Source organism: Vulpes vulpes, chromosome 16, assembly GCF_048418805.1.
Source record: "Vulpes vulpes isolate BD-2025 chromosome 16, VulVul3, whole genome shotgun sequence".
Taxonomy (NCBI): domain Eukaryota; kingdom Metazoa; phylum Chordata; class Mammalia; order Carnivora; family Canidae; genus Vulpes; species Vulpes vulpes.
Genome location: NC_132795.1, coordinates 3,232,151 through 3,258,795, shown reverse-complemented (window position 1 = coordinate 3,258,795; position 26,645 = coordinate 3,232,151). Strand labels below are relative to the sequence as shown.

The following is a 26,645-nucleotide window of genomic DNA, read 5'->3' as shown; positions in this document are numbered from 1 at the left end:
AAAAGAACTGAAGGGAACATTTAAAACAGACAGAAGAAAGGAAGGGAAAGAAGGAAAAATTAAGTGTGAAAAATGCAATAATAAGTAAAGCTCTAGTTTGCTGTTTTTAAAGTAGTCACATATATCTTGAGGCAGTTTCAAAATCCCTCAGAAACACGGCTTAAAAATGAATGCATGGAAATGAAGAGATTCTGAAGGATGAGTAAACTTAACGAAATCACAAAGGGCTTAAACATCAAAGTGAGAAAAGAGGGACAGTTTCATCAGAGTCAAAACCCAGAGGTCGGAAATCCTCCTTACCCTGGTGGTGTAAGCTGCTTCCGGATCATCCTCAAGCACTCGTGACATGCCAAAATCAGACACTTTGCAGACCAAGTTGCTATTGACCAGAATGTTCCGTGCAGCTAGATCTCGATGCACATAGCTCATATCAGATAAGTACTTCATCCCAGACCCGATGCCACGAAGCATGCCCACCAGCTGAATGACAGTAAATCTGCCATCATTCTTCTGCATAGGAAAGGAATGAGAAACAATCTCATTAGCATCAGGCCAAATTAATTTTCACCAAGCATTTATTACTTGGATCTTTTTTGATATCTGTATCAAGTACGCAATGAAACTCAACATTATTTCCGGGCCTTTCTGATCAGAGTCACTAATTCTCTAGTAGAGTGCATCCTAGGAACTGAGTTTGCTTCCTGTGGTAGATGGAAATTATCCAACTGTAATGAATCTATGGCTCAAACAGCCCCACGATGCAAGAATAAATCTAAAGCTACCTTCCCTGAACATGGATTATTTAATAGCCTTTAAAAATCACATCATTCTCTATGTCTTCTCTTCTTCCCCTGCCCCATTAAAGAAGTCCATGAATACAACCAAACAGAATGGACACAAGGAGTCTGTTGGAGTTTTCTAAATACCAACATTCTTGGGTTTAATATAAAGTAGTCACATACCCTGAGGAATGCATCCAAGGAGCCATTCTCCATGTACTCTGTTATGATCATTACTGGTTTACCTAGAGTTTTCAGAAAGAAAAACACAAACCCTTGATGAGCACTGCAGTTAATGAGATAAAAATGGGCTGTGCACAATTTTACTGCCAAGACACCTGTCTTGCGCGATCTAATTTAATTAAAACAAGCCAAGCTTATGCCTCAGCTGTGGGGAGCTAGGAATGAAATATTAAAAGGACGAGTAGGTTTAAATTCCATCTGGAAGGTTAACCCTTTGGGTGGCTTGTTGACAAGGTCTTTAGCTAAAGTGGCCTCCGGTATCCAGGGAGCACATGAACGGATAATTGCTCTCTCAAGCAAAAGGGGAAGAAGATAAATGGGCCGGCCTGTTTAAAGGCGAAAAAAATCTTTAGGATAATTAATTTATTTTGTTCCCAGAAGAGCCACTTGTGTGATGCTAAAGGAATCAATGGACAGAGAAACTTTTTTACTTATTTAGAGAAACTCAAGTTTCTGGGAGCAGTAACTACATCAAATACTTCATTACTCAGGCACATCTTAAAGCTGGAGCATGTACAATATTAACTCCCCCCACCCCCACCTCCACCGCTCCCCCACCCGCCTGCCTTGCTCAGGTCAGAAGCTATATCCTTTCTTTTCCCTTTCTTATCTACTAAAACAAAAACAAAAACAAAAACCCACTTCATTATATTTCCTCCCTTAAGCTGATAGCCTCATCAACAACAAAAAATAAAAATCAGAGATAAAGGTTCAGCAAATTATTTCATCTGAGACAGCAAGTTAATTCAGTACTAGAATATCCTTGCTCCCCCTCATTATCCCCCCTATCCCTACAAAAAGAACAAAATTATTTTAAGGTTTGGTAGTAAGTTGGGGGGAAACAATACTCTCATTCCACTCTAGTTTTCTTTCTTTCTTTCTTTTTTTTTTTTTTTACTAGTTTTCTTTCTGAGGAACTTTGGAAATATGGACCATTCTTTAGTTTCTTAATTGCTGGCAATGGGCTCAAGCTCTGAAATTCCTTCTTTCTAAATGGTATTTGCAGGAGGGTGGGGTAGGGGAGCATAAATGCTCCATATTTTACTAAAGGATGGGTTAAAGCTGAAAGGAACATTCCCTGGGAGGAAAAGAAAATGCTAGTTTGATAAATCAAAAATAATTCACTTTCATCGATGTACTTGTGGATGGTTTGGATTTAGACATTCAGTCTAAGGGGAAAACGGACTGGGATGTCACTGCTGAAAAGTTTCCTCAATTATTCTAAACTAATACCTTTCCCACCCAGAATAGACTCTGTTCTGAAAGGCCTTCATTTCAGAGGCAAAAATTAGGAAGAGCAGAAGTTTTTCATTTCAAAGCAGTCCAAGTTACTATTTTTTTTTCATTGTGTTTTTGGTGTCATGTCTAAGAAAGCTTTCCAAGGTAAAACTTTTGGATGAAGAAACAATACCACGGAGACTTCATTTTCAGTGATGAATGAAAGCTGGCAGACGAACCGGAAAGTGTAGTGTAGATCAAAGGATGAACAAAACCCACTTCCGGTCTCTCCCCTGAGCTGGAGGGAGTGGTCTCTGGACACCTTTTCTGTCCTCCCTCAATATAACACGTACGAAGGCCTTAGTTTTAGACTCCTTGACCCTCTACATCTGTGGCCACAGACAGAACCAGTATATCTAAGTGAGTTTTAATGAACCCGCCTCAATCAAAAGATACTTTGTCAACTAATGAGAAAAGGTTGACTCTCTTGCATTAACACCCACTCCAATTTCACCAGATCTCTCTGGAAGGGTAGACAAGAGAGTGGAAGACCCAAAAGAAGAGGACGGGGGTGGGGGGAGCTAGTGGAACCTATAGTCTCGTCAATTTAAAAAGTCACTCAAGTAACTGCCTGTAATGAATTCACGCGCTTCGACGTCAACTTTGCACCCTTACACCTTCCCCCTCTGAAGGTTGGCACCATCTTTACAATTTTTCTGCATTCCTTCTTCAGTTTATTAAAAGGATCCATTTGTCAGAATCTTTATGAGCTCTCCAAGAGAAATAAAGATGAATGTCTCCGTAAGCAGAGGGGCTTATAAAATGGGTCTCAGCTGGGCTCGGGGATGGATGTGGCTCCTCCCCTGCAACAGGCAGGGATGCGGTGGGGGGAGGCCAGGGTTGGGGCCGGGGACAACTCCTCGGGTGGAAATTTTAAATCATTTTAATTCAGTGACAACTGCATTATGCAAATGCATCCAGTCGTTTATAACAGTTACAGCTGTAATAGCTACGGGTTTTAGAGGCGCGGTGGGACTTTAATACAAAGATCCCCTGTTTCTTCTCTCTTCTGCAGAGGTGCTATGAAAATCACTGTCTGCAGCAGGAAAAACACCCCAAGCTGAACAGAGTCTCCTTTTGAGAGAATGGACCTGCAGAAGTATTTAAACAGAATGTTATCTTTCAATTAAAGTAGTGGAGGGCTCTGGGCAGCCCCGAAGGCCACGGGCAACAGAAAAATATCCTGTCTGTAAAACTAATCTTAAAAAGCAAATAGAGCTATTCTATGCTAATTATAGCCTTCGCTTTAGGTGGAAAATTATATACCCTTAGGTAGGAACCAAGGTTCCGTTTCTGAAGGATTCTGATGATGGGGAAAGGAGTCCTTCTTGAGACGTAAATAATAGCCGTTAACACCTAGGGAAGTTTTCTGTTGTTGTTGTTTAAATTTGCCAAGCATTATGCTAAACACAGGCAATATTTCATCCAAAATAACCTGAGGCAAGTTCTATTTTTCTATGGTATAGATGAGTAAACCGCCAGCTTGAGCCACTAACTAGGCAAGACCACAGGTGCTGTACTAGCAGAAGCACCCACAGAAGCACCCACAGGCTAAGGGCTCTGGTCCTGGGGCCGAAGGGTCTCTAAGTCTGCTCTAAGTCTGGACCTGCAGCTTTGATTTACCTTCCTACTCTTTAGAGATGCGAAACTCACTGGGCCCCACCCCACCTGCTAAATCAAACCTGAGGATGCGGTCCAGGAAGCCGTTTTAACACATTTTCCAGAATTCTGACATATGTTTGAGGACCTCTGAATGAGTGTACACTTTCTCTCACGTTTTAGTAACCTCCTTATTTTCTCTTCTTAAAGATCACGGACTCTTGTGTCTCATTTCCCGCTCTGCCCCAGACCTTATGTTCAAATTACTTTTTTTTTTTTTTTTAGATTTAATTTATTTATTTCATGAGAGACACACAGACAGAGGCAGAGACGCAGGCAGAGGGAGAAGCAGGCTCCCCGCGAGGAGCCTGATGCAGGACTCGATCCCAGGACCCCGGGATCACGCCCTGGGCCGAAGGTAGATGATGCTCAACCATTGAGCCACCCAGGTGCCCCCTTCGCTCCCCATTGCCCCCTTCCACCCACTCTGTGCATGTTGAGTGAGGATGCTTGTCACAGGCACCTTGAATCAAGTGAGAGGAACCTTGGCCTTTCTGGAGACATGGTCCCGGGGCTTACAAGATCTTGACTTGTAGTCAAGTAGTAGGTATTGCCACTCCTGGAACAGAGCCACGTTCAATAGCAATCACTTCAGCTGAACTGTCCATGTGGTGCCTTATAAATTGCTCTTAGCCAGCCTTACAGATGTATTCAGGGTTTGCTTCACAAAATGCATCTGTTGAGCTGTGTCGTATTTTAACTGAAGCGTGGTTCACAGGCTCAGCGAATGCTAATAGGCTAAAAAAAGGGAAGGTTCATCCAGGTGTTACTGTAAATAGGTGCTGAACAGCAACAGCCATAAATCAGGCCGAGCAGACAAGCAAATCCCCCAATATAATAAAGATTTCCAAGATTCACTCCCTGCATCTGGAACTGAAGCTTCGAGCACAAGGTGTGGCGAGGTTTTGTTGTGTTTTATATGAAAAGTACTTAAATTTTATTTTGCTTACCATCTGCTTGCGCCTACCCTGTGACAATCAGTTTGGTCTAGCGGAGGTTTGAAAGATGGCGAGGCATACCAAAAATCTGCAATATTAATTTCCCTAAAATCTCACGCAAGCTGCCTTGGAAATAGGGAATCAGCCTAAACCGTAGACCCATTGAGAGCTGACTACAAGATTAATGACTTGTCCTGCACTGATTTCCTCCTATTAGCAATCAGTGGGTCTGCTCCATCTGTCATTTCCCTGGAAAGAAAATGTGTGTTTAATTTGCCAGTAACTTCTAAGTTGGCTTTGCAAAGGGAGCGACCCACGTACATTTGGTGACAACGCCTTCCAAGTGAATTATGTTCGGGTGGTCAAACTGTCCCATGATGCTGGCCTCACTCAGGAAGTCTCTCCTCTGTTTGTCTGTATAACCAGCTTTCAGTGTCTTGATGGCTACACAGATCTCTCTCTTGCCAGGCACTTTGAGACGCCCGCTGCATACTTCGCCAAATTCACCTTTGAGAGAGAAAATGCATCAACTATGGTCCAGAAACACATTCAAGATGAAAGAGTAATAGCTAACATTTGTTGAGTACGTCTTACATGCTGGGGGCCCTGTGCTAATGTTTTACATAGATCAAGGAAATTTAATGTACACAGATATTTACATATATACATGTATATGCAATAACATTCATACATATTTGTACAATCTGCATAGGTATATTTAGCATCTACAAAGAAAAAAAGGCTAATTATTCAGGAGACACTCAGACACTTACCAACTCCTATGACTTTTTCAATCTTAATGCAGGAGGCGTCGATTTCTTTGGCAAATTCTCGAACTGCTTGGTTGGGATCTTCATATGTAAAGGGATCCACGTAAGTTCGAACACCTAAGTAATACACATGCGAGAGGATGGCTGAACACTTCTCAATAACCGCTAATAAACTTCAGTTGTCCGGGTCTAAAAATACTTAGTACAGAAAGTGTTCTTAGCATGACAAAAACGCTTAGCATAGACATACGAAAATGTTTAAATACTTGCTCTGGTTTTCATTAGTGGGTAAACAAAGAATTGTTAGCTACTTAAGAGGCTACAGCTCTACTGACTTCCTGGAATGTCTTCACACTTCAAGGATGAAATTTGAAAAACAACCCATCCAATGGAGGAAAAGAGAGTTTGTGCAAGGAAATTTGGAATGTGTTCGCTGAACACTATTGTCCAGATCAGTTGCTCATGTCGTACCCACCAGCTCAAGCTATCCCTTCTTAGGGAAGACAATTGGAACTTTCTTTCTCAATTAGCAATGTCTACAGGGTGCCCCCTTTTGCCCAATATCTGGACCGATTAATCATGTGACCAATAATTGACCAGTGAAGATTAAAGCTAGGTTAAAACAGACCAGAGAGATAACACCAGCTAGCTGATTTGAGAATTAATCGGACCTCTGCTTTTATTCTGCTTTATAAAGTAGGTGCTATTACTAAAGACATTGACGTTCATCTGGAAGCTTCAGCTGGAGAAAATGTTGTTGCCTCATTGTGAATGGTCTGAATACCAGGAAGTGTAAATTCAGCCAAACCCTACAGTCAACTTGCAGCCTAAATCCAGAATGTGAGCACTGAGCCCAGAGATGTCTGGGACAAGGAGCATTAGTAATTATTGGGAATGCTCCTTTCCCTGCCAGAGCTCCTCGGACTTTGGAGCACAGATTGGGCATGCCCTTGATTTTCCAGAACTGTCAGTTTTGTCCTCATTCAAAATAATAATAATAATAATAATAATAATAATAATAATAATAATTAAAAAAAACATATACTACATGCAAATCTTAAAAATATGTTCCTGGAAAGAAAACAAGGTGAATAAATAGAAGGTTGTCAGATATCCCACATCCTTTATCACTTTATACGCTGTAGCCAAGAAACTCTCAAGATTCTTCCTACCCATGGTCTCTGTCTTCCTTTTTCTTCCCTGTGCTGTCCGATAGGGTAGCTATTATCCATGAGTTGCTATTTAAAGGTAAATTAGTTAAAATTAAATACATTTAAAATTCACTTTCTTATTCACACTTGCTACTTTTCATATACTCAGAAGTGCATGTGGCTCTTGGCTGCTGTACTGGATATACAGACAGAGAACGCCACCATCTCAGGAAGTTCTATATTGTGCTCCAGGAGAGTCATCAACCTTGTCCAGTTAAGAGTTTTCTATCTTGCTCACTTCATGCCAAGGCCAGTTCCTCAAATTTATTCTTCGACCCCCAAATAACCAAAGTACATTAAAGAAATATTAGCAGCCCTGAAAGCCATAGCAAATATTTTGGGGGATGGGGCAAGTTCCTTGAACTTCTTTTCTCCCCCACTTCCAAATTTTATCTTATAACATGAGAAAAATTGTGACCTGTTAAGTCTCACCACCCAGCTACAAAAATGAGCCAGCAAGACCGATGATTTTTCAGGGTGGAGAATAAAGTAAGGAAAAAGAAAAATCTAAAGGAGTTTCCCCAACCCCCGTCTTTAATCTCACTTGAAACAATCCCAAATCACTTATGTCAGTTGGATACCCTGAAGTTCATTATTTAGATAATTCTGTGAAAGGACTGTAATATTAATAGCCCATGTGAATCTAATTTAGGCATTTCTAAACTAAAAACATGAGACATGCTCTAAAAATAAAATTATTTTTAATCCAATTTCTGTACCTTGATTCAAATGTTTCTCTTCATCTGCTTCTTGTTTAGCTTTACTGTATTTACTCCGTCTATTAGAAAGAAAAAAAACAACAACAACCCCCACAATTATTTTCAAAAGTTATATGCCATTAGTCCTTTGCTACCATGCTAGAAGTCAGGCAAATTCACTGTGTACATATCACAGATGAGTAAAACTGAGGTTTATGGAAGCAAAATAATAAGGTGAATAACTGTCACTTTGGTGGTGAATAATGGTTTCAAGCACAAGCAGTCAGAACCCAGAGTCTGCTCTTAACCACAATACCAAATTGAAGTGACAGAGCAAATATTTTATAATATAATTTCAAATCTCTAGAATAAATTTATCTTACTGAAGACAGATTATAAATTTCTTGGCTAGTTTCCCCAAGCATACTCTGAATTAAAATTAGTTTCCATGGGAAAATTCTGCAGAAATCAAGTGGCAATAATCTTCACTACATGTTAGGTAACAGTAAGTCCTGTTGCTATAACCACAATAACCACGACCACAAAAGACTCATTATCATATTATATGATATTCTTAAAACAATAGTTTTTGTGGTTATTGGTTTCAGCTGCTGCTTACAAACTCCTAAATTATTAATGAAAATTTAAAAGGTAAATATTTGCTTTTTACTGGATTACGTTCCTTAAGTGTTTGTAGAAAACGTGCAGGAGTAAAAACGGGAAGTTTCCATTTGTAGCCGAATTATCTTTCCAAAGAGATGGGGTATGGTCTTATAATTGGAATTCTGTTTTAAATGTCCTAAAGACATGAGATTGTGGGGGTGGGGCAGCTGGATGGCTCAGTTGGTTGAGCACCTGAGTCTTGATTTTGGCTCAGGTTATGATCTCAGGGTTGGGAGATCAAGCCCCACATGGGGTCCTGTGCTGGGCCTGGAGTCTGCTTAAGATTTCCGCTCTGCCTCTCCCTCTGCCCCGTTCCCCACCCCCGCCACCCCTAACGCTCACACTATCTCTAAAATAAAAAAATAAAAAAAAAAAAAAGAAAGAAAGAAAAAGAAAGAAATGAGATTTGAGTGTTATAAAAGTCCTGGAAATCAGAAATCTTGAATATATATGAATCTTAAATGAATAATTTTGATACATTATATGTGTATATATACATGTAAATGTGTTTGTCACACGAATTGAAAAATCAACTCAGTTGGTACGACAGCTTTCTACGGTTTGGGAAGATGAGGCCAAGTAAGTGGATAAAACGTGTATATTTATGTTTCTGTCCACGATGTAAAGTCCACATTGGAGTTCCTCTCATGTTTTCTAGGAGTTTCACAGGCCAGGTGGGTCGAGACTCTTGTAGATGAGGAAGCTAACAGATGACCTGCAGGCCACAGAGCATCTCAACAGTGTGGCCCCGTCAGAGTCTAGAAACCTGACCCCCGATCTCTGAACAAGCAGAGAAGGATGGGATGATGGCAGAGAAGAGACCATAGCAGAGAAGCCCATGTGGCCCTCGAGGTGACCAGACAGGAGCCCCAGCGCCATCCCCACATCCCCACATCCGCTCCAGATCCTCTGCCAGGGGAAGCCGGCGGATGTCCCTTCCTGGGTGGGTATTTCTCCTGCAAATAATAGTATCTTGCACTTTCCCACTGCATTTAGCTTTCCAAGGTGCTCGGACACAGCATCATCCCCTCCCCAGACTGTTTACGAAACAGGAACCAGAGACTCCGTCACTCCAGTGAAATCACCAAGTGTGTGGAATCCAGTCCCAAACGATAGCTTGCGTTTGTACTTTGCTTTTAACTTTTTACAGAGCCGTCATGTCTATTATTTTTTTTAAGGATTTTATTTATTTATTCATGAGAGACACAGAGAGGCAGAAACACAGGCAGAGGGAGAAGCAGGCTCCATGCAGGGAGCCCGACGTGGGACTCGATCCCGGGTCTCTAGGATCACACCCCGGGCCAAAGGCAGGCGCTAAACTGCTGAGCCCCGGGGGCTGCCCTCATGTCTATTATTTAATTGCATCTTTGCAGCAAGCCCATGGAAGCAGCCAGGCGGACAGACCCACACTCAGTTCCACGGAACAGGTGAGGGCTGTGTGTGTGTGGGAGGCAAGTGGTCCCCCCCCACCCCCCCCCCGGCCCACGACCCTCGCCCGGCCCACGACCCTCGCAGCAAGGACGGGAGTGCAGCTGCCCAATCTGCTCACGGTCTCACCTGCTTCTCCTACTACAGAGGAACTCCCATCAAGATCTCGAGTGAGAGTTACTATAATACTACACTTTATATCAGTAAATCCACTTAAACTGGGTTCCGCTGCTTTCAGAATCCACTGCTTCATGAAAGAAGCGGAACACGGTGAAATGTCCTGAAACCCAACGTTTGCCATGAAGGATGGAGGCCCCCCCCCCCACCCCAACCCGCCCCCTTCCCCTCCTAAAGGAAATAGAAGAGTGTCAGGTCAGGAACTATGAAAATCTTGTTTTTATGTCGGGGAAACGCGTGGCTCGGTCCCAGGGGTGTGATAGGGTCCTGCCAGCCTGAGCGATTGTATCTTATCAGAGCTCCTAAAAGCATTATCTAAAATTACAAGTATATCTCTTGAACCACTTTAGATCGCCAATACCGATTTGAATGTCTTTCCTTTAGAGAAGCAAAACAAGGTGCAGAGCCCGAGCTTTGGTACCAACCCTGAAATGCCAGGGAGTTTGTCAAAAACCCTGTAACGGGCCTCCAGCTGCCCAGGAGGGCAGTTATCTGTTTTACATCAAACACATCCATTAAATACGTGCAGAGCCAGAGGAAATGCAAAGTGGCAGGGATCATTAATTATAAGGCCGACACGCCCATCCCCTCCTCTGACTCCTAAACCCAGTAGGAGGAATTAAAGCCGAGGCCAAGGTGTATTTTTAAAGAAACTCATTGACTTGCAGTGTTACTTGGGGTGGGGGGAAGTGGGGGACACCCTCCGGGAGCACAGAAGATGCTGGAAAAGAAGTACCAGGACTCACTGGGTTAATGGTAGCCTGTTCGCTTTTCTGGAATACCCTGGAAGCTCAAATGCCTAAGTCCGGCTCTACCTTTGTCACCTGATGACCCTTTCTGCTTGGCTTCGGGGAGGGGGCGGGGAGGAGGACACTGTGTCCCTCATTGTTCCAAGAAAGAAAGCCCATTGAGGTTGGTCGGCCAGGCTGGAGGGAACCACGACAGCCCAAAGAAGTGCAAACCTCTAAATTGACATCCCAGGCGGGGATCACCTGAATGGCAGAAAGAAAGCTTTGTGAAAGGTTTTCTAATTACCGGGATGGGGGGGGAGGGGGACGGGGGACGGGGGACGGGGGAGCTGATTAAACCTGGGCGGGAGGGCAGCCACTGGCAGGGGAGGCTCCCGGGGGAGGCACGCAGGGGCCTTCCCCTCCGCAGGTGGGGCTGCGAGGTGGGGCCCAGGCCTCCCCCCGCCCCGGCCGGGTCCTTCTGGCCCCCGACTGTTCAATAAAACAAACAAAACCCCGGCAGGGCAGGGGGCCCCAGCACAAACCCCGCTTTTATTAAAATACTAACTTCCCTGATCAAGTGGACGGGTGTGATTGATGTGGTTCACTGTTCCAAAACTAATTAGCAAAAGGTAAGTAATTTATGCAGCTAAAGTGCAGATTAAAGAAGATAAAGCAACGTAATAACTAGCACGGCTCCAGGAGGACCCTTTCCAGCGTTTAACGGCATCACCCGTGAAGATTCATAGAGGCCATCCTTCTTTTCCCCTTCCTTAAGCTGTCACTGTCCTCGCACCAAATGACGTCTGAATGTTCTTCGCCAGCAACATTTTGAAATGGTCGGAACTGAACCGCACGATCGCGCGCAAGTTGTCTCAAAATGCTCCCGCAGCACCATCTGCCCCCTAATTGTATGAATTTACATGACTTCATCAGAGCCAATTTAGGCTACCATTTGAGGGTGTTCACTCTTATGTGATCCTAATATTCCAATTAGGACACCCGGGAAGACGGATACACACGGAATAGTCCCTGTTGGCGCGTCACGTGGACACTTAGCTCCCCAGTGGAGACTCTGCGCCTTCGGATGAAGACAAAACCAACTCACGACGTCGGACCTTAGAGGGTGCCTGGGGCTGGCACAGGAGTTCACGTCTTAGCAATGCCACGAGTGGCACCGGGGACCCCCCTGAAGTGTTAGTCTGCTGGGGCTGGCAGGGGGAGCTTCCGACACAGGTCAGTTTTTTCAGTTCGGAAGACGTGAACATCGATCGGAAGTCCGGAAGGATGGACTTTGGGACTCATCAGGCAGCTAACTAGCTGTGAGAACTTGGTTGAGGTCATTGGTTAACCTGCCCTCCAGGTTCCTGGTATGGAAGGTCTCCGTGTTAGAAAGAGGTAGGTTCCTAAACCCGGGCCATTTGTGCACTTCTTCACAAATTTTATCATCTCCTTTTCTTTTTTCCTTAAAAATCAAGTCACTTCTTTTTCTTTTTTTATTTCTAGTGAAATGGGCACATCTACCCTAACATAAACGGATGTAACAAAAACCCAGTAGCACCAGCAACCATTAGAAGGTCAGTATACAAGCCTCCGTGCCTGGTTATCAGGAAATACTTGCCTCCGATCACCAAACTGTCCTTTCGAAATGAGAGACTCATCTTATATTCTAGCCCTTTCTCAAAAGTTGTCCTTACACAATAAATTAGTATTGAGGGAAGACACACTGGCCTCAAGGAACCCGGATTAATAATATTTGGGACATCCTGACGAAATCACTTATAAAGGGGCAGAGGGTCAGGGAAACACAACATGTTCAATCATTAGTCCCGGATGTTATGACCTTATCATTGCATTTTATGATGCCTAACGTTAACAGCACTTTCAAAAATCACTTTAGAAAGCAGTAAAGTGGTTACACTACAGAGACCACAAGTAAATACCTAGGAACATGGAGCCATGGCACCATGCTGCTGAGAGAATGTACATACGTAATTTGGGATAAGTTTTCTAGCATCACTAGATACATGGAGCGCAGTACCTGAACAACCCAACAGCAAGTACAATTCTGTGCTCTGAAAGCTGAAATACTTGAATTCTAATTCAAGGGATGAAGAGCACACTGGTTGTAGACACTTGTTGAAAAAAAAAAAAAAAAGCAAGTGAATTTGCTTACCACAACGTGGGTGGTAAAAACATACAATAGGTCTTAAGTCAACTTACTTTGATTTTCATTTTAAATATATAAATATATAAATAAAATTTATAAATGGGGGTGGGGGTTGGATTCTTTCACCGAGATCCCTAAATATTTACTCATCCAAGTGGGCCGAAAGGAAAAAGTAGATCTTCTCATTGAAAAAAATGGAGATTACCTTGCCTTGCCTACAGCTCAGGCTTTTCAGTATAAAGATATAATGAAATAAATGCAACAATTGTTATCAAAAAAAAAAAAAATAGCAAGATACCAGCTGTGAGCCTGAGGCCATTTCCTCTTTCTTAAATGACAAATTAGCACCAGACAGATTTTTCTTTGAGGTAATCAGGAGGGTTGAAACTTTTCTCACAGTGTGGGTCCTTGGCCTCTACTCCTGAAAAAAAATCTCACATGCCATCACCTGGTGGGACTCAGTTGGAGGAGAATCACCTCATAAGGGATCCCTTTGTCTAGCATGGACTCTGCCATCAACCTTCTGTGGCTCCAAAGAGTGACAAGCAGCCCTATCATTTTCTGGGCCAGGGTGTTCCATTTGTTGCTTTCCCAGAAGGCTGGCAAGATTATTTGGGGGCGCCATTTACCACCTTTCATTTGTACTCGCACTAAAAGCATGGATCAGACTTTTGTCCGCACTCCGTCTCCTCGCTCTTCACCTGTTCTTGTCTCATTTAAACATCTGTAGTCCAATGTGACAGAGCACACAGCCTGCGTGCAGAGAAGAATCAGCTGAGTGCGCATCGGCCGCAGCAAACCCTGTCAGCTACCTGGCTCCAGGCAGCCTTTCCCGTGACAGCTTTATGGCCCACACTAAAGAAGAATCAATAGCAGGGCAAGGGGTTGACATTTCATTTTCTAAAAAGTGATCCATTGAGGACCAATCACCAAGCAGTGTTTATCAGCCTTGGGAAGTGACATTTTTTTTTCGATGGGGGAGAAGGGACAAGAATCATCGCTGGGTAACTCGACAGGCTCAATTCTCTAAGGTAGGACTCATAATTGGAAATCCAATGAATCCTCCTCTATCAATCCTCCCTTAAAGAATAAAGTGATCAATAAAAGCAGAAAGAAAATTAAGTCATCAAGTGTGCGATTCTATTTTCTATAGCTTCAAGCTTTTAATAAGCTCATCTGCCTGCATTATATTTTCTTGCATTTTTCCTTTCTTTTTGTCAAAGCAGAACACCTGAAAGAAACTTATCATGAGGTGACTTGTTCCTAATTATTCTGGTTTCACCGGTATATTTAAGGTACCTTGGGGGTGGGGGGAAGGCAACCCTTAAGAGAAGTTGGACCAGTAGACAAAGCTTCCCATCAACATCAAAGAGAAGGTGGAGATGCAGATAAGATCCACTTTCTCCAAAGGCGTGCTCTCTCAAATGGTTCTGAACGTCACGTGGTGCTGGATTCTAACCAAGGATTATTCTGATGTGGAGGCAATTAAGAATTTTCTTTTCTGATAAAATTTTATTGATACACACCGTAGAATTTTAAGACACAGAAATATGTAATAATGAAAACAAAAGCCCTTCTAATTTCCACAAATTCCCCCCAACCCACTCCTCCCCTCTGCTATCGGATGGATATATTATTGCATCCAGTTTCCATGTTTGTGTGTCCAGCACATATATACACAAAACTAAAAGACAATGAACAAGAGAGAGGCCCGTCTTGATTGATTTCCAAAATCAAATGCCAGAAAAGGAAATTCCAATTGTGTTTGGGCTAAATCGGAGTTTCCAAAGGCTGAGCTACATTAATATATAGGGTGCAGTGGGCATGTCTGTGTAGGGTCTACACGTGCAGTCCAGCAAAAGGATAAGTATTTGTGGTGGATTTTACTTCTTCAGGAGGGAACTCACTGCTCTAATCAAACACACAGCTACAGACTTTGCACCAAAAAGAACAAATACAATGACAAATGTAGGTGGTGCCTGCACGCACCAAGTTCTTGTTCCACACTGCACTAGATTGATTGATTTCTGTAATACCAGGACATTTTGGAGTGTGGGAGTAGAGGCATGATATTAATAGATACATGAGGCAGCTGAGACCATCCGGGCAACTTAGGATATACAGTCATCACCCTAAATGAGAACGTACCACAGAGTGAGGAAAAAATATGATGGTTTGTTTGCTCAGGCCAGTGGCAATAGCCAGAGGCCTTGTTGTGACATCAGTGAGATCACCTACAGGAGGGGCAAAGAGAGAGGGCACAACAGACCCTAGCCAGGGTATCCAGTAGGAGCATGGCTCCTGGGTATCCAGGTGGAGCTCTACCATGAGGGCAAACTAATGAGCCTAGGTAAGCACTGTGTCTGCCTGAGTATCATTTTACTCTTCTGTTATGTGAAAAGGTTCATATTGAAGAGGATCATTTTGATGACCCCTGGGTTCTGGCCTTCTTGAAACCTTGTGAAATAGCTGATGGCACAGGCGAGTGAAGGTTGGAGAAGCCTAGATGTGGGCACATCTTGGAGATGAGTGGCTGTCCCTCCTCCACCCCATTCCCCGGGAGCCCTGGGTGGTGTTAATAAGCACATGGGAGCGACAACGATAAGAAAAACTTGTTCCAAGAAAAGTAGGCTGCCAAGCCGTTTCTATTTCTCATTCTCTTTTCTAGGTTGGTATTCAAGCATTAAGTTAGAGTGTAGACTCTCACAGAATTAAGTAATCTGCTGTTTTAGAATCATTTCCAAGAACAATGCCATGCCCACAGCATGCTTAATGGAAACTCTCTAGAAACGCTGAAGGCCTCTCCTAAAAGAAGGCCGAGGGGCAGCCCCCGGATTATTTGCTTTGGTTACAATTATTATTAACCGAACTCAAGTTGAAGCACCTATTGTGTGTTAGATCAGCTACTGTACTGACCAAAATTTCCCTGTCAGCTAACTCTTAGAGGTAGATCTTCTAAAATCCTCTATCCCTACTTCATAAGGAGGGAAGAAAAAAAAGACTTAAAGAGTTTAAGTAATATAGCTGACAAATGGCAGAGCTTAAATTTTGGACCTAAGTTTTATATGGCTTCTTTTTCACCTTTGGCAGTAAGTCCAGGCTTAAGAGGGGTATAAATGTAACACCTTACAGCTTGGAGTATCTAGGAATCTCTCATTGGCTTGCTCATTGGCTGGGTTTTCAGGAATTAGCTGGGTCTTTCCAGGACTGTCAGCTGTGAGGGCTGCCGGGGGCAGGGGGGCGGGGGGGACACAGCCAGCAGCTCCAGTAGGGGTGTCCAGGGATCAAAGCAGAGAGGAAGGAGCTGGCCATGCAACATGCCCCATTTATGATGCTAATCAAAAGCCTCAGCTTTGTGGGGAAGAGACAAAAAGCTCCCTCGTAAAAACTGGGATGGGGGGCTAGGGGGTGGACAGCAAGTGGCTTAAGTGCTTACCTCCTGCTGATGACAAAGGCCGCGATGAGAATGACCACCAGCACCACACTGCCTGAGACTGAGACCAGAAGGACCGTGGAGTTGGCCCCATCTCCGATGATCCGGGAAGGCACTGGCAAAGAGAGTTACACAAGGATCACCTTTGGCAAGACCGTGAGAGCTCAAATCTCTGACTGGGTCATCAGTGTCAGTGTTCTGAAGCCACTGGGAAGGCGCATGGCCTCTTTTGCCCTTTGAATGCATTTATGGAACAGCATGTCTACGACAACCTCAACGAGATGAAGACTTTTTTTATATTTGTACGAAGAACGTCAACCAGAAGATTCTTATTAAACCCTCTGGGTAAACATTACTCTTTGTTGCTTCTTCTTTGTTTTGTTTTGTTTCTAGTTTCAGCCCAACTCATATTCAGTGATCTGATGCATTCCTTAGTGAGAAAGACACTTGGCAATTTCAAAAAGGACAAGTAGTTCTAAATATCTCCCCATCCCCCACCCCCCAAACTATCAAAAAACCTGTGTATTAAAAAAAACAAAAACCAAAAAAAAAAAAAAAAACCCCAAAAAAACCCTGTGTACTATTGCCCAGATCAAAAGTCATTTCCTCCTTGAAGCCTTCCAGGAATAGCCCCCAAAATGTCAAACCCCAACAAATTCTAGAGTGCTTTCTCTTCTGCTTTTTATTCCTACTTTATCGCACAATTCATGAAGAACATTACTTTCTAGAACTGATGTTGAAGATGCTTCTCCACTATCTCCTTATCAAGTAAGTTCAGTTTGGGTTTGTTAATCATCTAGATGGAGCTATCAGTGGGCTTATTCAGTGGGCAGGTCCTTTGCTAACATTTTCGTCAACCAATCAGTCCAACTCACAATGTTGAGAGTTGATGTGTTTGTCCGAAGGGTCTTTAAGAAAACAAAATAAAACAAAACAAAATAAAACAAAAAAACAACTAAAACTAAAAAAACTAAAAAACTAAAAAAAAAAAAAAAACTAAATCTGACTTGATTTAAACAGATTCCTAGAAATACGTAAAAGAAAATACATTTGGTCTTTTCTTTACTCTTCCCAGGAAAAGTTCCTATCTTAGGTAAGATAGCTAATGCGACTCTCAAAGTAGTCCACTCAACAATCCCATTTTTTCCATGATTCATAGAAGACTCAAGAAAAAGAAAACATTTTCTAATCATGTGAACCCTTCTTAAGGGTTCGATACTATGAAAAATGCTCTCCTCTAAAGAGCAGGAGCTCTTCTAGGTTACAGACTTCGTCATTTCAAACCGCGTTCATTGCATCAGAATGTTCACCTAACCAAAAATTAGGGACAGTTCCTCACATTTCACTGTAATGTTGGTACCTGTGTTGGTTGTGACCTCCAGGGGCTCGCTGAAGTCGCCGTAGCCAGCTGCTGTCCTGGCTCGGACATGGAACACGTAGGAAGTCAGGGGATTCAGGCCTTTGATATCTGTGTTCCTGGCGGCCGTCCGGACAATCCGGTAGCTTCGCTCATTCTGATCCTGCATCACAGGACGACAAAATTGGGGAAGGTGGCAAAATAAATCTCCCACTTACTCTAGATACAAAATTAAAGGGACCAAGCCAGTGTACTCAGAAGTTGAAAGCAAACTGATCGATAGACTCTCTAAACCTCCTATTCTCCTCAGTGTTGGAAGCGCCACGGTTACGTCTCGGATACGGAAGGACATGTGGATTTCAGGTGGGATCACGGTTGACACCCACCATATACAGAGTCTTTACTGATGACCTTTTTTGAAAAAGAAAATCAGGTGACGGTTGGTGGCTCTTCTCACTCCACGGCCAGGAATTTAAAAGAAATAACCATAAGCAGGCCTCTCGTCTTTTTTCTATTTGCCGTCTAGAAAATGTCAAAAATGTTGTAATCGGGTTTCAGTGAAAAATAAATCCTGTCCCTTTTCTGCTTTTAATAAGGAAGCCAATAAGTGATTATCTTTAAAAAGAAAGAGAAGTCAATTGTTCGTTTTCTAGACAATCTTGAATGCAAATAGCTCTCTTCAGAATTCTGTCCTTTAAGAGAGACACGTTATTTGTAAAAATAATGTCTTTCTATAACTTTAAGAGGTTGAAAAATGTAATTTTCCTTCCCCGATTTTCTATTAAAAGTCATCAAAACCCACACCTTGATTCTGAATAGCAGTGATCTACTTAAACAGATCATTATTTCGACTTTTATGAGTCACTCTCACTGATAGAAGGCTTATATATAAGAACTTCTTAGCTATCTTGATTTCCATTACTAGAAAGAAAAAGTGGTTATATTAGAACGCAATGTATTTTTTCTATTTTTCAAGATAACCAACTTAATACATAAAATTCATAATTGGATCTGATGGGGGAACAAAATGCATTTGGTTTAGGATTCGCTGGTATTCTGGATTTATAACTGGCTAAAAACTGAAGAGATAAAGGAAAGAAGGAGGGAAGGGGGAGGGAGGGAAGGAAAAGGAAGGAGGAAGGAAGCTTGCTCATTCAGGTAATACCTTCTCATAATACTTGACTTCATACTCCAAGATCACCCCATTGGGCCGATCTGGTTCCAGCCAAGCCAGAGCAACACTGTATCTTGTAACTTCCTTCGCCTGGACCAAGGCAATGGATGATGGTGCTATTGGGAGAAACAGACAAACAAGAAAACAAAAGGGGGAGAAAACATTGGTGGTGGCCATCGATGATTTTATTTTACTTAAGAAAAGTGTAAAGGATTCTTGTCTCTTCCAGACCCCCCTTTCACTCTTCCCTGGTACAAAAGCACACCATTTTTATGGTTCTCTCCAATATTTTTGGCATATGGTTTGTCTTAGAAAGATAATCTTTGAAGTAAAAGCCTGGTAGGTCAATAGGCCCATGGATCACCTCCGCAGCACCTGCACTATACCTCACAGAAGGTACAGAGAATGCTACTCTGTTCTTCAATTTTTGCAAGCCGTGAAAGCCACTGGAAGATTTCATTTTAAGCTCAGTAAAACTGCATCTCATCCCTTCTCCAAAGTTTAGAAGTGGTCAACTTACTGGCCTTTAATTTTATACAAGCAGGAGAATTTGCAACTCTTGTACTGTAGGAAATGCAGACAACGTCTCTTCTTTCCAATAGAAGTAAAAGGCTGCCTAATTATAGTGAAGGTTCCAGTTTGACTCAACAATGCAAATAACGAAGAACACAAATAAAGCAATGATGCTTTATTTATTTATTTATTTATTTATTTATTTATTTATTTATTTATTTATGTCTCTGGACATATGTGACATTTTGCAGCTATTTTTACAAAAGCTGCAATGTTGATTTTGCCTGTTGAGTAGCAAACTTTCTTCTTTCCACTAAGAAAGGCACAAAAGCCGTCCTCTACTGGGTGTGTTCTCAGGGGTTCCTGAGGTTTATAAAACCAGGCTGCCCTCTTCTTCATTGTGGCGGTCACATTTCCAGCTGGCTGTTGTCAAGCTCTGCTGGGACTGACAATGACACAAATGTGCCATCTCCAGGGAGAAGAGGAGCATTCATGAAGTCTGTAATCTCATTAACAAAGCTGGTCTGTAGAACCAGAGATTAGGGGGTCTTCCTCAATTGAATGTATATTATTCTTGTTTGTCACCAAATTGTAGAAATACGTGAAAACAAACACCACAAAATGGCCACTGAGGAACAACCGCATAGTGTCAGGTCATCCTGCTGCTCTTTCCCAACACACACACACAGCTGCCAAACTCCAACTCAGAGGGGAAAAGAGAAAAGTAAAATAAATTGTCACTGAGTATGGATCGGGGCTAACTTCAAACATACTTGACCATACCTGACAAGTGTATTGATGACAAGGAAAGCAACCAGACGCGCTATAGTCACACAAGGGAATCTTCCAGCTGAAGTTAATCCAGCAGGGAGGTGGCTGCTTGACAGCCTGGCTGGCATCTCCGGTAGGGGTACCTCAAGACGGCATGCACGCACCCGCACACGCACACGCACACGCACACACACACGCACACGCACACACACACGCACGCACACACACCCTGCCCTATTTCTCTCCCGTTCTCTCTCTCCCCAAAGCTATTCCAGATTGACTCTCAAGCATAAATACAAGTGAAAGACACAGTGGACACACATGTCCTCCATCAAAGGCAACCCCAAGGTTAGTAAGACCAAACTGGATGAACAGAGCTGCATGCAGCAGACATATGGAAGCCACTGAACATCTGAAGAAAATGAAGAACGGAAATGTGCTCATTAGCTGCATTAAGGCTTCCCTCCCCCAACACACACACACACACACACACACACACACACACTCTGTCTCTCTCTCTCTCTCTCTCTCTCTCCTTACTGGTTGGGATGGAAGCCTCATCCAGCAAAATGCAAGGAGTGACTCCTAAACTCAGAGAGAGCAGGAAGGCTAAGAAAGCTGCCTGGCTGTGAAAAGCTATTTCGCTCCAGGTAATACGTGCATCGCCTAACGGGGCACACTAGCACACACTCCATAAAAAGGGGCTCTTTAAACTCCGATGTTCGGGATTGGGAAGTGAAGTAGAGAAGTGAGGACTTTCAAGAGGACGCGGTGCAGTGGGAGGGTGGGCTCATAAAGCTGGAAGACAGACTTTCTCTCGGAATGGCTGGGTCAGATCCCGATAATCAACGGACTCCTCGGGAATGAGCTGCCTGCAGCCCTTGGGTCTTGGGGTGCACGGACTAAGCTGGTTTCTCTCTGGTCGGGTTAACACCGAACCGTTGCGCGTGGGCCACGAATCCGACTTCCACTTTAGAAGTTGGAGCAGCAGCGTTCCTGTGCCCCTTCAAGGGGAATCTGAACTCAACCCGAGTGTGTTCAAAATGCGGCGGGCAGGGAGTTCCCAGAACCATCGTGTTAACTAACAGAATGTTTGTCATGAAGCCCTACGTGGAAAATCCACCGCACAATGTGGAACTAAGCCAATAGCGCGCTCTTTGACTTGGCCACCATGAAAATGGAAGAACAGGAGACGAAAGCGTAAAGCAGAAGGTTCTAAATCCCAAGAGGTATTATGTTGGGGGCTGTCCTGTCTAAATTCTTTCTGGACGGAGGTCATCAGAAAAGCATTCCCAGGCCACAGTGACAAAAGTAACCCGCGACCAAGCGAGATGGAGAAACGTCCTCAGGGAAGCATGTCACTGCCGTGTCCGAGCACGGCGTCCCACGTTCGCTGGGACAAAGAACACCAGGCTGGACAACGTGAGGCTTGCCAGGAGGAGGCAACCTGGATGTGCTCCACGTTACAGGCCGCACAGGGCCTCTCCCCTCACCCCTCCTACCCTGCTTCCAATCCAGCCTCCAGCTCCGCATCTGGAAGCCACCTCCCTGCCACGTGTGCCCGGCTGCAGCTCGCTTCCCCAGGGGAGGCATTCGGCAATGGCATTTCTCCATCACTCTCCTGCCCCGCTGCTTCCCAAGCTTGCCTTCTCGTGCCATTCACGTAATCGCTGCCACAACCCTCTGCGACTTGCGCTACGATTTCGGTAACACCGTTCTTGAAGCAACACACTCTATTTGTTGACGTGGGTTATACTGAAGAAGAAACTTCCCATTACTGACATAAATAAGACCCTGGGAATAGCAGGTGACCATAAAGATGAACATGTAAATAAACAGTGCTGCCAGCGCTTGCGGGACACTCCTGCCAGCTGTATCCAAGTACAGATTAGCCAATTTGCACTACAGGGCAATTCAGTATTATATGACGTTCTAGACGGGTCTTCACTAAAATCATCTCTGATGCCACCACGGTTGCATTCCCACAGTTTGGTAAATACTGCCGAGCGTTCCTCAATTTAGAAATGTTTTTAGAAATCTTGAATCCCAGGACCCCAGGGCTCTGCCCTTTGCTAACAAAATTACAAAACGACAGACTAATCGACTAATAGACTAGAACACTCCTGTCCCTGAAACATGGTTCAGAAGGAGCTATGACAAATCTATGCCTTAATTCAAAAGAGGGCTTCTCGCCACACTGGAAATTTTAGTCAACATAAAAGGACCAAGCAGGAAAAAAGTCGCAATGAGAACCAATGGAATAAAGCAGAAGTGGGGATGCACAGACACAGGTAATCAAACACAGTCCTTGGTATCAAATTAAGACCCATCTTATCCTTCGGCCTTTTCTGAATTAACAACAACAACAATAGATGAGGAGGTTTTTATAACAGTCTTGGCAGAGAAGACACCCGTTTTCTAGAACTCGACAGAAGCCTGCCAACCTTCTTCTTGTCCAGATGAAGGAGAGAACTGTGATGGTGATGGAGAGAAGTGTGAGGTGGGTACTCCCTGATTATACCGTGTTTTCACTCGGGCGCTAATACCCCTGCTGAAGAGTCGGAGGCGAAGGCGGGAGGAAGCCGAAGGCGGGTGTTAAGTAGCTAAAAGAAAGAGTCGCATCTCAGATGGGAAGCATTCCTAGCTACCCACAGACCTCCTGCATACAAGAGGTGTTTGCTCTAAAGAAAGTTCTGGGCCCCTGGACAGCAGCAGGCACTCTGGTGGCTGGAATTTTGGCGTAACACAAGGAGAGCTGGTCGTGCCGGTCCACAGAAATGTGGTTGGGAAGGATGACGGACGGATGTCAAACTCACAAAGGCTCCAGCGTAGCTTTAAAGGAAGGTTAGTGACTTAACTGAATTAAGTGCTTAATTTTCTTTTCTTTTCTTTTTTTTTTTTTTTTTTAATTTATGATAGTCACAGAGAGAGAGAGAGAGGCAGAGACACAGGCAGAGGGAGAAGCAGGCTCCATGCACCGGGAGCCCGATGTGGGATTCGATCCCGGGTCTCCAGGATCGCGCCCTGGGCCAAAGACAGGCGCCAAACCACTGCGCCACCCAGGGATCCCTTTTCTTTTCTTTTTTTAAGATTTTATTTATTTATTCTTGAGAGACACAGAGAGAGGCAGAGACACGGACAGAGGGAGAAGCAGGCTCCCTGCGGGGAGCCCGATGCGGCCCCAGGACCCCGGGGCCACGACCTGAGCCAAAGGCAGACGCTCAACCGCTGAGCCACCCAGGCGCCCCTACGTCCTTAATTTTCAAATGTTAGAAGCAGTATTTCCACTGACTGACAGATGTCCATTCTCCTGTCCTGGGATGCTCTTATCTGAGACCACAGCCTACTGTTCTCAAGGGTATTTTCGTAGTTTTCATCCCAACCACGTCCTTGATTTCCTTTTCTTTTTGCTTATAAATCACGCTGACGTACCCTTTCAATCATTCAACAAATGTCCTTTAGTCCTCCGCTGGAGGACCTTAAAATCCAAAAGTAGAGCTGAAGAGGTACTTGTGTTTATACAGTGAAACCGTATTTGGCTAAATAAAGATAATGACCGAGACAGGAAGCCAAAAGAGGGAGGAGGGGGGCGTTGTCCACTGCAGAGAGCACTGTGGAAGGATGTGGAGTAAGGTCGGTGAAGTACAGCCAAGCTCCGTGGTGACAAACCACAGGCACCCTGGTGGCCGAGCAGGGGTGCCGGCTCCAAGGATGACTGGGACTTTGAAGAACTCGTCGGTCCTCTGCGTCTGTGAGCACGTGGGCTCATCCAGCACATGGGAAATGGTAAAGATGGACAAATGGTAAAAGGATTCTTCACTTTACTAGTTTGGTGGGTAGATCGGTGACAGCTAGAGGGACCCGGGGGATCATTCTGGGTTTGAAATTCCCCGGGTGCCGTGCTGGCCAAGCCCCTCGACGTCCTTGCCTCCGTCTCCCACTTGTAAGACCCCTTCCTTCCAGCTGCCGGCTCGCGAGCTGTTAGGACGTAGGCTCCACGCAGCTGGGGCCTTCCTTTGTCCGGATCAACATCCAAACCATTCAAGATCGTGTCCCGCACGTAGTGAGCGCTCGATACATTTTCTTTTCTTTATTTCTTTTTTTTTTTTATGATAGTCACACACACACAGAGAGAGAGAGAGAGAGAGAGAGAGAGAGAGAGAGGCAGAGACACAGGCAGAGGGAGAAGCAGGCTCCATGCACCGGGAGCCCGACGTGGGATTCGATCCCGGGTCTCCAGGATCGCGCCCTGGGCCAAAGGCAGGCGCCAAACCGCTGCGCCACCCAGGGTTCCCTCGGCACATTTTCAAACAAATAAAGTGAACTAAGTCAAAATAGACTTCAAAAAAAAAAAAAAAAACCCAAATCTTTGTAGACAGGGAGATGTTTTCTACAGGAGAAGCACCAGAAGTCCGTCTCCCTTTACAGCTTTTCGTCTGCACCTGTTTCAGGCGACCTTCCGTGGGCTTGGTTTTGCTATTTAGGTGAACTCGGAGACTGACAACGAGGAGGAAAGCAAATGACAATTCTAATTATACGCAGTCTCTGTTTTCTAAGAGACAGGAGATGCTTCCAAAGTTTTGTTTTGTTTGTTTTTTTCCAAGCACACAGGTTGGAAAATGTCATTCAGGGGCGGAGTAACGCCTGCACCTGTTACCCAGGGCATTGGGGGGGCTGCTCTGTTGCTGACGGGGGTGATGACAGCCCTCTCGAACTTCACCTCCGTATCCGGAGGGTACGTATGTCGTTCTCGTCACCACGAAGGTACAGTGGTCTTACGTCCCCCAGGCCAGGCCACAATCCTAAACCCAGAAAGGGCATTTAAGCGCCCCTCTAGTTTTACGAGAGCAGAGACGCGCTCGCTAATGGAAACCAGTCGGGGGCTGCCAGGAGAGGCCCTCTGGGGCTGCGGGTATCCCTGAAATCCCACCAAGGGGACCTCCCTGAGGAGGTGTCAGGGTCACAGAGCGCAGAGCCCTCTGTGCTCACGGCAGGGGCAGCAGGGCGAAGCATGTGGAAGAGGTATCTTCCGCACTCACACTGGAAACAAATAAAATGGTAGTAAAATATCATTTTTGAAAGATGGAGCAAAAAAAAAAAAAGCCCATAGAGGATGAAAGGAAAAAAAAGAAGAAGAAGAACTCACCAAGGCATGAAGGTTGAATGAGCTGAGCTTTCTCCAAGAAAGCCCAGACAGATCATCCCCTCTGCAAATAATTCTGTATTCAAAATGCCCCACATCCCTGGGAAACCGAGAATGCTCTCCAAACAGGGCCCCGTTTGCCCTGTACCTGCGGTTCCGTGCGGTGGGAGACCGGGCCTCACGCACGCAGAGGCACACGTGGGTTTTATCCGCGCGTGTGTGTGTTTGTGATAAACAGAAACGGCACAGATTAGGGGCCGCATCACGCCTCTCTAACCGCGGTACATTTCACAACGAAGAATTACCGGAGATGCTTTGATGTCAAACAGAGGAGGCTCCTTTTAAGAAAATGGTAAATTTAACTTTCTTTGGTTCAAAGCTCAGCAATTCTTGCTCCCCACCGATGCAAGTGCTACAATTTTCTTTTATTCGCTTCCTCAATGACTCGCCATTAAACACCTACAAGTCATTTTACTGCAGCAGTTTGGTCCTTGTGACACCCAAAGAGGATGGAGAGGAGAAAGGAAAAAAAAAAAAAAAAGAAAGAAAGAAAGAAAAAAAGAAAGCTACGGAGTGCAGAAAGGCAGGAAGGGGTCTCTGCGAATGACTGCGGGCTATCAGGCTGGTTGCTTGGGTCCCGCATCACAAGCAATGAATTAAAAACAGTTTGGGAGACTTGGGTCGGGGTGGGTGGGGGGAGAGAAAGCTCAAACAGATCCAGGGCAGTTCACTACTGGCTCAAATTAGGAGGGCGGAGGGAGGAAGGCAGGAAATAAGCAGATGCAATGAAAGCTCCCCAGCCTGCAGGCAGGGAAGAGTGGAAACAGCCCTTTCGGGAAGCCCAGAACCCCAAGCCCAGGATGTCAGTGGTACAACAAGGCCCAGTGCTCGGAGGGAGGAGGGAGGCCTAACCGCAGGGGTGGGGGGGTGGGGGGGGCCCGGGATCCGAATTTAAAGAGGCCGTGTTTACTCAAGGGGTCTTCCACCCAGAGGAAAACTAAACCCACAGTTTATACATCTCTCTGCTTCCTGCAAACAGCATATTTAAATTTAATTACTTGGGCCTTACGATGGTTTTGGCTTCCTCTTTCTTTCTCATTTCAACACCGCAGCTCTGATTTGCTCTTTATCAAAGGTTTGTGCATTTTAAAACGCTGTCAGGCATCAAAATTAAATGCTTCAGAGCACTAATGATATCCTTGTGATTAAGGGTTTTGCCGTCACAGAAATGCTAAGAACTCCGGTGCTAATATTAATTGCTTTCTTCCACATCCCACCCAAGGGGGGGAAGGATTTCTCCTCTGAGCTCCGCACCACCTATGGCACCAAACACCAGTGACTAATTTCTCTTTCTACTATTACCGTCGCAGTATTTTATAGTTCTCAACAGCGTGCAGTGTTTTCACAGACATATGATTTCGTTTGCACTACATTCAAGGAGCTGGCTTAGCCCTCTGCCATTTTTTAGGTAAAAATCATTAAAAGACTCAACCCCCACCCGCCCTCCCTGGA

The 26,645-nt window shown here is 44.5% G+C and overlaps 1 protein-coding gene across 3 annotated transcripts in view; it reads right to left on the bottom strand.

Moving 5' to 3' along the window:
* EPHA4 (EPH receptor A4) overlaps positions 1 to 26,645 on the bottom strand; it is a 142,694-nt gene that overhangs the window by 16,310 nt on the left and 99,739 nt on the right. For all 3 annotated transcript variants that reach the window (XM_026002072.2, XM_026002073.2, XM_072742180.1), the window contains exons 6-13: positions 18,698 to 18,822; positions 17,536 to 17,695; positions 16,179 to 16,290; positions 7,598 to 7,656; positions 5,671 to 5,784; positions 5,219 to 5,404; positions 963 to 1,024; positions 301 to 510 (exon numbers count right to left, since the gene is read on the bottom strand). In XM_026002072.2, the coding sequence (XP_025857857.1) occupies positions 301 to 510; positions 963 to 1,024; positions 5,219 to 5,404; positions 5,671 to 5,784; positions 7,598 to 7,656; positions 16,179 to 16,290; positions 17,536 to 17,695; positions 18,698 to 18,822 (1,028 nt within the window). The remainder of the gene's footprint in view (positions 1 to 300; positions 511 to 962; positions 1,025 to 5,218; positions 5,405 to 5,670; positions 5,785 to 7,597; positions 7,657 to 16,178; positions 16,291 to 17,535; positions 17,696 to 18,697; positions 18,823 to 26,645) is intronic.